At 43.9% G+C, this 13,798-nt stretch overlaps 1 protein-coding gene across 6 annotated transcripts in view; it reads left to right on the top strand.

Annotated features, from left to right (window-relative positions):
* Positions 1 to 2,484: 2,484 nt before the first annotated feature.
* Positions 2,485 to 13,798, top strand: part of rilp (Rab interacting lysosomal protein) — a 44,073-nt gene continuing 32,759 nt past the window's right edge. For 3 of the 6 annotated variants that reach the window (XM_078547937.1, XM_078547936.1, XM_078547934.1), the window contains exon 1: positions 2,518 to 3,144. In XM_078547937.1, coding sequence (XP_078404063.1) covers positions 2,869 to 3,144 — 276 coding nt within the window. In that variant the 5' untranslated portion in view covers positions 2,518 to 2,868. Of the gene's footprint in view, positions 3,145 to 13,798 lie in introns of all 6 variants that reach the window. The other 3 variants (XM_078547935.1, XM_078547940.1, XM_078547939.1) reach the window with 2 other exon arrangements.

A 13,798-nucleotide genomic window follows, 5' to 3' on the forward strand; every position in this document is an offset into this window, starting at 1 on the left:
TGTCAGACAAAATATTACACTGAGTCATAAAAAGATATTAGGGCAAACCAACAAAAGCTTGATCAAAAAGGTAGGTTTTAAAGAATGATTTAAGTGAGTGAGGTGGAGAGTTGGAGGTGTTAAAGGGGGGTAATTCCAGAGATTAGAACCTAGGCAGCTAAACATAAGGCCATCAATGGTAGAGTGATTAAAATTGGGGATGCACAAGAGGCCAGAATTGGAGGAGCGCAGATGTCTCAGAGGGTTGTCATGCTGGAACAGGATACAGGGATCGGCGGGGGGGGGTGTGGGGGGGGAATGAAGAGATCTGAAAACAAGGATGAGAATTTTAAAATGGAGCTGTTACTGATCCCAGAGTCAAGATATGTCACAGGGGTGATGGGTGATGGGAACATCATGTGAGTTAAGGTAGGGACAGCAGGGCATTGGACAAACTCAACTTGGGTGGAAAGTGGGAGGTCAGCCTTCAAATAATGGATGTAACAAAGGTACGGACATGAGTTCCATCAGCAGATGAGCTGAGGCCAGGCAGAGTTGGGTGATATTATGGAGGTGGAAGCAACAGGTCTTTATAATGGGAGAGGAAATCGGGTCAGAAAGCTCAGTAATCAACATGTCAGTTTGTATCCTTCTGGCTGATTTGAAATTTGCACTGAGTTAGCCTTATGCAGGGGCCAAGCACAGATGTTACTTTAATATGAGCGCAAGTGGTTTCTAACTTAATTTTGTTTGTTGGGGGTGGTGGTGTTGGGTTGTCTCGAATTTCATCCCAAAGACTCGAGCCAGGAGCCTCCTCCCGCTTTTATTTTGTTCTAGTCATGGGGGTGGTCCACACTATAGGGTTGCCAACTCTGGCTGGATGTATCCCTGGAGATGTCAATGTATGACCTCCTCTCTCCACCAGCCCCACCCCTACACTCTCCCGTTGGTCATCCAACATGTCCATTATCCTGGAGTTCCACCCTCCCACAACAAACTGGAAAGCAAATGGAATGTTGGCATTTATTGCAAGGGGAATGGAATATAAAAGTAGGGAAGTTTTCCTGCAGCTGTACAGGGCCTTGGTGAGACCGCATCTGGAGTACTGTTGAAGATGCAGAAAATTTGGATTTATCTTAAAGTGCTAGCCAGGACCAGCAGCTAAGGCACCAAAGCATACACAGACAATCACAGCCTTACATGAAAGCTATAAACTTGTACAAAGGGCTCAGCTGTAAACTTGCAATTAGGAAATGGAAGACACACACGGGATGACTCGATTAAGAAATGGGGAAGGCCATTTCACACCATCTGATAGCCTTGAACCACATCCAGTCAGCCCCCAAAATCCTTTTGTATGGAACAAATATACATTCTTTGCTATCTCCAAAAGGACAACGCCCAGTCTCTGCACTGCAATTACTGTACAAGAACACAATTATCAGCCCACTGGAGGGTCATTGTGCTGTGGCCTTTGGCTAAGTAATACCATTAAGTTGTAACTGATAGTAAAAGATATATAAACTCTGCTCATTTGAACCTCGGTGGAGAAGCGCCTGGATTTCCTAGAGTTTGCTCCCTGCATGTGTAATAAAGGAATCACTTGAATATTGCATCTGGACTCCGAGTGTTGAAATTTTGTACCAGAGTGTTCCTCGGACCTTTCACCGTGCATAGTTTTGGTTTCCTTATTTGCAAAAAGGTATAATTGCTTTAGAAGCAGTTCAGAGAAGGTTCCCTCGACGCATTCCTGGGATGAGGGGCTTATCTTATGAAGTAAGGTTGAAAAGGTTGGGCCTGTACCCATTGGAGTTTAGAGGAATGAGAGGTGAACTTATTTGAAACATATAAGATCTGAAGGGGCTTGATTGGGTAGATACCACAATGATGTTTCCACTTGTGGGAGAGACTAGAACTGGGGGACACAGTTTAAGAATGAGGTCTACCGTTTAAGATGGAGATGGGGAGAATTCTTTCTTCAAAGGCTCATTATTCCCTTTCCCAGGAAGCAGTGAATTTATCCAAGGCAGAGTTAGATAGATTTTTGCTAGACAAGGAAGTCCATTGTTATGGGGGGGGCGGGGGGCAGATGGCAAAGTACAGTTGAGACCACAGCCAGATCAGCCATGATCCCAATGAGCCGTGGAACAGGTTTGATGGCCCGAATGGCCCTTTCCTGCTTTCCCAAGTGAACTCTGCATTGAGTTAAACTGTCCAGCCAATCAAACAGCCTCTGCTTCCCGATCACCCACATTTTCATAATTAATAAACACAAATGCCGGAAGAAAAGGATTGTTTTTAAATGTCGCTGTGATGTTTTATTCCCGGGGTTTGCTCCCAGCAAATGCGCTGGAAATTAATCTCCCAATTCCGGGACACTCCCGGCCAACCCTGGAGGAGTTGGCAACCGGCCCTGACGCTGCGGGACAAGTTCCCCGCCCCCCCCCTCCGCACTGTCCCTGGCCGCTGATTGGACCAGGCGACACCGACACGTGATTGTTTTTCAGGCTCACGTGACAATCCACAGCCAGAGAAAGGGGAAACAGCCGGCGCGGGGTATAAAAGCCCCCCAAGGGGCTGAGTGACCACTCACAGCGGGAAAGTCCCCATCTCCCTCCAGCCACCTCCGTCCCTCCCTCCCTGCCCAATGGGGTCTGGCCGTGCAGATTGATCCATCCAATCAAAAGGAGCAGCCAGCCCATCTCCCCCCGGGCAACGTTCCATCCCCCCCGGGCAACGTTCCATCCCCCCGGGCAACGTTCCATCTGCCCCCGGGCAACGTTCCATCTGCCCCCGGGCAACGTTCCATCCCCCCGGGCAACGTTCCATCTGCCCCCGGGCAACGTTCCATCCCCCGGAGCCGGACCAGGACCAGGACCCGGACCTGCCATGGACACTCAGACCTGCCTGGCCTCTTGCCTGGACAAACCCGTCCCCGACCTCGGGGTGAACGACGTGTACGAGATCGCCAAGCTGATCGGCGCCGAGCTGGAGAAGCTGATCGACAGCCACGGGAAGAAGGTTGTGGAGGGGTTGATCCCGAAAATTGTCCGCGTCCTGGAAATGCTGGAAAGTTTCGTGACCAGGAACGGGAACACCGAGCAGGAGCTGATCCGAGCCCTGGTCAGGCTACAGGACGGAGAGAAAAGCACCGGTCACTACAAGGTTTGTACCCCCCACACCCCCTCCTGCACAGAGTGACTGCACTGGGGTTTGATGGGTTTGTTTGTATATTTGACACTAGGACACAATACAGCAAATACAGCAAATATTCCCAGACATCCCCGCTGTATAATCATGGGAGCAAAGTTGTTTAGGATCCATCGCAGTGTAAATGTGACAGTATAACTGAGAAGAGATCGCTGATCACATTTATAAACACTTTAATGCTTCGTACTGTTCGGTTTGGGTTGTAGGAGACTGATGCCGATATATTGTACCTCTGCCTGGGTTGTAGGAGACTGATACTGTTCCTCTGTCACCTAGCGGAACTGGTTGTCTTACACCAGCATTGCAGGCACAAGTTACAGCACAGAAAAGGGCCATTGGGCCCAATTGGTCTCTGCCAGTTTCAATGCTCCACATGTTCCGATCCATCCGTATCTAACCATTTCAGCATACGCTTCTATTCCTTTCTCCTCATGTGCTTATGTAGCTCACTCTTAAATGCAACAAAGCAATCTAGTGTACTTTTAAACACCTGCTACTGTGCAATTGAAATAGGAAGACTGTAACTCCAACCCTAATCGCGGCCTTCTGTCACCTAGCCACTAATCTAGAATGTTTTAAGGAGGAACACAAAGCGGATGGTCAGAGATCGTTGGAACACATTTGGAAATGTATCATCTGACAAAGCCAACCCTGGTCAGCCTTTAGACCGGCACGGTTTTACTTTGGTGCAGCACTTACTTTGTTCAGTTGATGCTGGGTGCAAACTAAAATCGTGTAAAGATGCAGCAATAGAATTTCCCATTTGTCTAATAAGTATTCTACATCCCTTGTGGGACACATCATACTTACCAGGGAACTTGGGTGCAGGTTGGCAAGAGCCAAGATGTACCAGATCCCAAATGGGTGCAATATTGCTGCTGGAATCTAACTAACTGAGGCTGCTTGTCCAGCTATGGCCATACTATCCATTACAGCATTGGTTTGTGTTGGAGAGCAGGGTTATCAGAAGTGCAGTGGGGGATGAAGCATGTCTCCCAATGACAGGTCAGTCACTAATTGGATGTACTCTGAAGTACTGTGAGAGTGGTTAATGCAACTTCCAGTTTCTCCACTCACAACAACCAGTTCCCTATACTAAGCTTCCTCTTCTGAGTTCAGTACAATGTAGCGATGGAGATTTATCTGTTCGATCTCCAGACATCTGTTGATGTACCCTGGAGATTTTGTAGATTGATTTTTTTTGTTTGGTCTCTTGGAATGAAGGGATATGGGGAGCGGGTGGGAAAGTGGATTGAAGTAGAAGATCAGGCAAGATCGTACTGAATGGCAGACTAGGTTTGATGGTCTATATGGTCTACTCCTGCTCCTGTTTCTTATGTTCTTATAGGTCACATCTTTTGACAGTCACTCAACCCAACCCCTGCCTCACAGGTTTATAGCTGTAGGAGATAGCACAGCACATAATCAATAGCTCTTAGTAGAAATCTAAGCCCTCTTTCTTCAGATGCTCATACCATTCAATGATTGCTTCAAATCCCACCATGAGCTGGCTCCACTGAGCCTCTGCCAAGAGCATTGCCTGTTCCCCTTTTTTCACCACTACTATACCCATCTTTCACTTTCCAGTATAATTTGGTGGCAACTAGAAACTAGCTAGTCTGCCCTGAATCAGCCCCATTGAGTGCCCTTTAACCACCATTTTCACTACCTCCTGTTTATTCATTATTGCCACTTTGTCATGAACTTTTGGAATTTAGTCATTTGGTCATTCAGAACTTGAGTATTGCTGAAAAAAAAGATTTTTTGTCTTGCACTCATCAGGACAATTCACAAGAATATCAAATGTAAAGGGAACAGCAATCTGTGCTGTATGAGAAGGGCGTGCTAAATCCACATGCCAACCAATCAGCACTCTTCACATACAGTACAAATTGTTGTTCCCTTTACATTTGGTTTTCCTACGAATTGTCCTGACAAGTGCAAAAGCTTTGACAAAAAATGTCTTCTTTTTTCAGCAATACTTTTGGAGTTTCCTGAACATATAGTGCAGTCATATTTTACCCACATTGAATTCTTCTGTAGTGGAGCTCAGAAGTAACTTTAGTCTTGCCCTGTGAATTATACAGGATAATATTCATCCAAGGCATGTGCCACTTCTGTGGACAGCTGTAAACCTGTTGGTCATTTTTCACCTCAGACAGGGTCACTTACGAGCACAAAACAAGCCCCAAGCTTACAAATCACATGGGACCTGATTGATTGATTTCTTCAGTAGGCCGCTTTCTACACACTTGACTTTGTTTCCTTTCCCCCCCACACAATGATGATCTGCTAATGGGGAAACATCACAAGCTCCTTATCCTTTCTCCAGCAGTCTGGTTCCTTCATCTCATCTTTCTGAAAGCACAAGGAATGGCTCTTTGATTTGAATCCAGTTACTAACTTTGCAGAAATGCTGTAACCGGGGATGGAAAGAATAGTTTATGATGAAAGAACGACTGGAAATGCCAAAACATAGGTTCTAGTTGCAGATCTTTCCATAAATTCTACCCTGAGAAGCACTTGAATGGCTTTACTTTAATACAATGTAATATTTACAGTATAGTCATTAATCTGCTTACTCCTGGAAGTCTCCCATGAACAATTTTTTTGTAGGGAAAAGGCAGATTATTTTACACGTGGGACAGATTAGTGGTTTAAAAATGCACACAGAGCTGAAATGCTTCTCTACAGTGCTTCTCTAGATTTCCAGCATCCACAGTATTTTGCTTTTATTTTTGCTTCTCTATAGTGACTGTTAAATGTAAGGGCTGCTAGACCAACAGCATGTATCCTCTATTCTAAGGCACACAGCTTAATGTGCCTCATCTGTGTGCTGAAGAAGAGACTCTATGTTTATATCTTTTCAGAAAGTATTAGTTTTTCCTGGACGGTTTGTGATCTTCCAGTAGACTCACTCTACTTACACCCCCCTCCAAATCCCCACGGCCTCCCCTCCTTTTATAGATTTTGGCATTAAAGGCTGGTGTCCTTTTGTCAGCACAATCCTTGCTTTCTCCCACCCAAGGGGCCAGCAGCCCTTTGCAAGCTAGTGATGCTGGTAACCCCACCAGAACATAAGAAACAGGAGCAGGAGTAGACGATGGGACTCCTCAAGCCTGCTTCGCCATTCAGTACGATCATGGCTGATCTTCTGGCTCAACCCCACTTTCCCACCTGCTCCCCAAATCCCTTGATTCCCAGAGAATCCAAAAATCTGTCTATCTCGGCCTTAAAATACATTCAATGCTGGAGCATCCACAACCCTCTGGGGTAGAGAATTTCAAAGACTCATAACTCTTTGAGTGATGAAATTTCTCTTCATCTCAGTCCCAAATGATCATCTCCTTATCTTAAGACTGTGTCCCCATGTTCTACATTCCCCAACCAGGGGAAACAACTCCCAGTGTCTACCCTGTCAAGCTCCTTCAGAATTTTGTGTATTCAATATGATTGCCTCTCCTTCTTCTAAACACCATAGAATATAGATCTAATTTACTCAGCCTCTCGTAGGATAACCTTCTCATCCCAAGAACCAATCTAGTGAATCTTTGCTGTACTGCCTCCAAGGCAAGTATATCCTTCCTTGAATACGGAGATGAAAACTGCACACAGTAATCCAGGAGTGGTCTCACCCTGTGCGATTGTAGCAAGACTTACTTATCCTCGTCCTCACCCCTGTGAACTTGACATTCTCCCAGCATGTTCTTGTTCTTATTAATGTGCCATATAATCATCTGCATTCACATTAAACAGTGAGAGCAGCTCTTATGTGAGCAGGCAAAGAGAATGTCTTTGGAGCATTGCTAAGACAGGGTTCAGTCTGGGGACTGAAGTATATGTTATGACGTATACAACAGTAAGAATAAGATTCTGATTTTTTTTTGTAGAACATGAGGAAGGGGCTAGCCCTGAAGTTAGCATTTTAATAAATGTAATGATAGAATAGTACAATATAAATGGAATAAGTAGGATGATTTGACCATGAAAAAAATGTGTTCACCCTGGGCTGCGTCCATCAGGGGCTCCATCTGTAGTGAGTGCAATGAGTTCCAAAACATTAAGAAGTGTAACTCAGAACTTCCTCTAAATCTGCTGCTGAATATAATTTTGACCTTCCTGAACACTTGAAAAAAGTCTGTTTACCAAACTGATTAATACTTAGGGCCTTTGGGACCAGTCACTGTCCTGTTACTGAGGATTGTTTAAAGCCCATGGCCCCAGCAAGCCAGTGTTTATTTTTACTTTCTTTTTGCATGTTTTCCGTCTCCATAGGGTGGATGTTTTCACTTGTGGTTTGAACGTTCTCCTTGCCAAGTCACTGTTTCCTTTGTCACACCCTACAAACCTCCTTTTTAATGTTCTGTTACAAGTCTCTTTCATTGCTAACCATGAGTGGAGGAGGTTTTACTGCAGTGCTGGTAAGAAAGCTATTAGTTGCAGCATCAATTTTTCTTTTTGAAAAATATGTCTGCAAGAACATTACAAAACATTTCTAAATCGCCATCACAAAAAGTGCAATCAGATTTATCTTTTACACATGGATCACAAGGTGCTTCAATACAATCAATGAATATTACAATCATTCATTTCAATATGGTCATTACAGACAGTCAGACAACTCCAATACCATTGCACTATCAACATACATCATGAGGTGTACTCTGAGGTGCTTCAATACGATTATAATACAATTAGTGTTCAATGCAGACATTCATTGTGAGTCATGCAGCCCGAGGGGTCTATACAATTCCCAGCCCCTCGGTGCACTATGGCAGAAAGGTCTTAGACAGCGACCTTTCCCCATTGCGCCTTTGTGGTAGCTGCCCCAAGCTTTAGTGCGTCCCTCAGCATGAAGTCCTGGACCTTGGAATGTGCCAGTCTGCAACACTCGGTCGGGGACAACTCTTTGCGCTGGAAGACCAACAAGTTTCGGCCAGACCAAAGAGTGTCTTTCACCGAGTTGATGATCCTCCAGCTGCAGTTGATGTTTGTCTCGGTGTGTGTCACCAATTGTACTTAGTCTAACAATTGGTCCCGTATTCCGATTCCACAAATCCAACTGAGGTGTGCCATGACTGCTGGCTCAGGTGTATTCTTGTGTAGGTATATCAGACGTCCAAGTTTCTGAATGTGCAACAGACTTGGCAGTTCCATCTTGTGCTGCATGCTTTGCCACAGAGATTGTTTGTACTAATTAAAGCGGAGTTAAGTGCACATGCACAAATTTCACATGGAGAATTTTAGTTCTAAGGCCGCCAATAGGGCAACGGAGAGTGTATATTCATGCTTTGCTGCTCTATGTCCGTTAGGCAGTGCATGTGCTGCTCGGGTAAGGTCTTCTCAAAACTGGAAGTTATCTTTTAAGATGTTCAGGCAATTTAGGTTTGCGAATTATTGTATTTATAGAATGCCTTTCATGATGTCCCAAAGTGCTTTGCAGAAAATGATTCATTTTTAAGTTAGTCAGTGCTGTAACATAGTAAAGTAACCCAGCATTTGATTTCTCTCTCGTTCCGGAGGCAGTTCAGTTGCAGGGAGGTTGGCAAAAGTGGATCATTTACTGATTGAGTGCTTGTACATGTTTTAAAGTTCCACAGTTTGATGCCCGTTTCCACAATTTAATGTCGGGAGCTAAGCCTTGTTTTAGAATTGTACACAGCATTGGTGAAACAGTTTGAATACTCTTACTTGAATACATCCCACAACCTGATGAACTAAATCTAGCTGTCAGTTTACAGTCTTTCTGAGCTTTGTTTGCTTCTGGTAATTTATTTTAAAGTTTGAGCTGCATGTTTGTCTCACTTTACATGTTGCCAATTATTACAATTTGGGCTTTCTTCCCAATACTCTTTATTTGCGATTCCACAAAGCCTAAGGCAAGCAATGAGCCAGAAGTTTGCCTTGGCACATAGGTCTTTCTAGGATATCAGAATACAGGGTGAACAATGAACCCTTTACTCCTGGGACATACACTGGAAATAGCTTGGCCTACCCAGTAAGTTCTGCTTGAAAGAACAGGTGGGCAGGTGGTAGTGTAGTGGTATTGTCACAGGAGAGGTAATCCAAGGTAATGCTCTGGGGACCTGGATTCGAATCCTACTGTGGTAGATGATGAAATCTGAATTCAATAAAAAAAAAAAATTTGGAATTAAAAGTCTAATGATGACCTTGAAACCATTGTCAATTATTTGTGCAGTTGATGTAGTCTACATTGACTTCAGGAAGGCTTTTGACAAGGTCCCACATGGGAGAATGGTCAAGAAGGTAAAAGCCCATGGGATCCAGGGCAATTTAGCAAATTGGATCCAAAATTGGCTTAGCGGCAGGAGGCAGAGGGTGATGGTCAAAGGTTGTTTTTGTGATTGGAAGCCTGTGACGAGTGGTGAACCATAGGGATCGGTGCTGGGACCCTTGCTGTTTGTGATGTACATTAATGATTTAGACGTGAATATAGGAGGTATGATGGGTAATTTCGCAGATGACACGAAAATTGGTGGTGTCGTAAATAGTGAGGAGGAAAGCCTTAGATTACAAGATGATAGATGGGCTGGTAAGATGGGCAGAGCAGTGGCAAATGGAATTTAAGCCTGAGAAGTGTGAGGTGATACATTTTGAGAGAGCTAACACGGCAAGGGAATACACAACGAATGGTAGGACCCTAGGAAGTATGGAGGATAAGAGGGACCTTGGTGCACATGTCCATAGATCCCTGAATGCAGCAGCACAGGTAGATGAGATGGTTAAAAAGGCATATGGGATACTTGCCTTTATTAGCTGAGGCATAGAATATAAGAGCAGGGAGATTATGTTGGCGCTGTATAAGACGTTAGTTAGGCCACAGCTGGAGTACTGTGTGCAGTTCTGGTCACCACACTATAGGAGGGATGTGATTGCATTGGAGAGGGTGCAGAGGAGATTCACCAGGATGTTGCCTGGGCTGCAGTTTTTCAGCCATGAAGAGAGACTGGATAGGTTGGGGCTGTTTTCCTTAGAGCAGAGAAGGCTGAGGGGGGGATCTGATAGAGGTACACAAAATTATGAGGGGCATAGATAGGGTAGATAAGAAGAAACTTTTCTCCTTAGCGGAGGTATCAATAACCAGGGGGTATAGATTTAAGATAGGGGGCAGGAGGTTTAGAAGGGATTTGAGGAAAAAAGTTTTTTACCCAGAGGGTGTTTGGAATCTGGAACACACTGCCTGAGGGGGTGGTGGAGACAGGAACCCTCACAACATTTGAGAAGTATTTAGATGAGCACTTGAAAAGCCACAGCTTACAGGGCTACGGGCCAAGTGCTGGAAAATGGGATTAGAATAGATAGGGGCTTGATGGCTGGCACGGGCACGATGGGCCAAAGGGCCTGTTTCTGTGCTGTATAACTCTGACTCTATGACTCTAAAATGCCAGGCTGATTGAACACACAGCTCAAGTTTAAAAAAACCCTTCAGATTTATTGTTTAAAAAGTAAAAAAGTAAAAAAGTTACAGAAGCAAAATTTGAACCAACAGATCCACTTAATAAATACAGAATCTCATCCTTTCCAAAACAGAATGAAGTATAAACTAATAAGTTCTCCCCAGTAACTTTTGACTAAGGCTACAATTGAAAAAGGCAATATGTCAAATAAACCCCCTGAAATTCTTTAAGTCACCACCTTGTATCATAGCACAGCTAAATTGAAAACTGAAAATAAAAAACACCAGACCAGAATGATGACATATCTCTTCTTTGATTTCTAGGTTAGCATAAAGGAAGATCTTTTAAAAAATATTCTTTCAATCTTCAGTCTGCCTGCAGGAAATGATTCCGAGAGGGAGGTAGAACTTCAAATGTGATCAACTTCAAACAGCACTGAACTTTGTCACTTTTGCAGTGTTATTTTTAAATGTAAATGGGCCAATTGGGCAGGAGGTGAGCTTGGTGCCCAATCAGAGGCTCCAAGCTGCTCTAGAAGGTGGGAGCCACCTGTCTGGTGCTACCAGCAAAGGCAGGCAGCAGCCATGTTAGAAGCTGCTGCCTTGCCGAGGATCAGGAGGATAAAGATAGCATAAAGTGGCCATGGACACCAAGTCGAGTCGCAGCACTTGACCCTGCTTTAGTCGACTCCTCACATTTAACTAAAAAACATGGATGGAAATGAACTTCCTTTTGTCCCACGATGACCCCAACAGTTGTGTATTAACCCGCACCAACTATTTGGCTTTGTCCGGGAAAAAGGATTGTAAATAACATTCTATTCTGGCCGGGCTCCTTAGTAAGCCCTTTAGGGGGCCATTAATTGGCAGTGAGAACGTTTCCCATTCCCTCCCCCTGCTGGCCCTCTGAAAATTGCAGCCTATCCCAGAGGAAGTGGGAATCGGATACTGCCCGCCGGGAATGCAATTTTCAAACTGCGCCCATATTCATTGCCGCCCCTGTCCGCAATTTAAATCCAGCTCAAGCGTTTCCTTAGTTAGATTCAGTTCTAGGCAATTTGCATACTTCCTCATGACTCTGAAATCTCCGTTTTTTAAAAGAAAAGGTGGGTGGGAGCATTTTAAATTATTTATCAATTCAAAATTGTTCCCAGACAGAGGTGGAGAAGGCTTTTCCAACAGCCCTCAGGCTGAGACCAAATAGCTTTTAGTGATCCCGATCTCTGGGCTGTAACTTTTCTATGGTTCTATCTGGCTTCTCTTTTCAGTATTCAGTGCTTAGGCCAAGCTACAGAGTGATATGTTGCATTACTTAGGAACTGAAAAATGACGGGTCCCAAGATCTATCACACCAACCACATAAGGGACAATCGCCTGTAACATTCTCAGTCCTTCTACTCTGCTATTAGTGGGAGAATGTTTATCTTCGCTGTATATAAATAATTTTTTTCCAGTTATCCTGGTTAAGCACATTCAGTGGATTTAGCAGACTGCCCTTTTAGCCCTTTTAGGAGGGGGTGCTGGATTTAAATTCGGTCTAACAGAAAAGCTTCACTCCCCAGGAAGGTGTTTCTCTTTAATATTTTTTTCAGCCCTTAATCAGTTAGATAATATGTTCCTTTTATTGACATGCTCTCTCTGCTTTAAGCCCTGTTACTGGCCTTTAGCTTTTCTTCTTCAACTTTTGTTTTAGTGTGTTTTTCTTAATGAAATCACACTTTGCTTTCACAGTCGGTGCTGTGTTTAAACAACTACTCCACTTGCAGGAATAAAGTACATTGATCTATAATTGTATTGCATTTCTCCTGCTATCGCTAGGGAAATATACAATAACTGGGGTCTGGGTGTACCTTCTATAGATAAAACATGTTTTCCACCCCCTCCCTCGTCAATTTGGGTATCCTACAGCAATCCATGGTTTATCCAGGTGTTTTCCAAGAGGCATTACCTTTACTCAAAACTCTCTTCCTAAGTCAATGGAATATAAGGTTTATGTAAATTCAGTATTGCACTAATATATAACATGCATGTATACTATATACATATATTTCTACAGAAGACATTTATCTTTGAGTCAAGAATCAACCCAAACTCGATGGTTCAATACAGCTGTTGCTTCAGTTATCAGAGTCCGTGACCAGGAAACTCGTGCATCAAACACGAAAGCAGTTTGTGGAATGCTGCCAATCCCAGTTGTGAAGTCAGTACTTCGGCAGTGAAAGTGTGCACTGCCGAGCTTTTGTGTTGGAAACTCCCTGGGTTATTCCCAGGCACCTCCCAACAGCCAGTTCCGCAGTGCCTTTAGCAGACGTGTGGAAGCCCATGTTTCCTTCAACAGATGGCAATGCAAAACCATTCCCTTTCACTTTCCCTCTCTCGCTTTCTCTGTTCACTGGATTTATGGTGGGGAGCAGATATAGTTGCAAAAGAAAATCTGTCCCATTTATCTCCAGGTTTGATTTTGAAGCACACACAGTCTGACTCCTGTTTGGTCACCAGCCCTGCCTGGACACTAGTTGAATTTCTTCATTACAATATTTTTATTGTAGGATTTTGAGTTATCTACTGCAATTTTTTTTTGTCTGGTGCTGTGATGGTCATCACTTTGGCGTTGACAATATCATTACCAATGGCAAACGTAGCATTTGACAGTTGCTGTGCTAGTTTCAGTCAGGTTAACTACCTCATTTAAGGGTTCAGATTCTAAATATGTCTGACATTGTTCCCTCAGTTCATGGTAACACATTAATAGACCACTGTATTACCATAACTCCCAGAAAGCCAGTTTCCACCCCCACCCTACCACTTACCCCTTTTCATTGGTCTTTTAAAGTGGAACTTGTTTTAGATCTCTGAAGGAAATTAGCTGAATTAAAGGTTCCTTGAAAATTTTCTAATTTTATCCTGTTTTTCAAGGGATGTGGCACAGAAAATGCACAATTTTTAACTCGGCACCAGACAGTTTTCCACTTTTGTTTCCGACTCTTTGCATTCCTGGAGACTTTGGGAGTCCATGTGCAGGACAGATCGGGAGAGTGGACAACAAAGCGTATGAGATCTTGGGCTTCAAAAAGCAGGGAGGTTGTGCTGAATCTTCTAAAAAATCCTGGTTAGGTCAGCAGTTCTGGTCACCGCACTTTAGGAAGGATGTGAGGTTCTTATGAGAAGGTGTGGAGGAGATTTACCAGAACA

The sequence above is a fragment of the Cetorhinus maximus genome, chromosome 9, assembly GCF_964194155.1.
Source record: "Cetorhinus maximus chromosome 9, sCetMax3.hap1.1, whole genome shotgun sequence".
Lineage (NCBI taxonomy): Eukaryota > Metazoa > Chordata > Chondrichthyes > Lamniformes > Cetorhinidae > Cetorhinus > Cetorhinus maximus.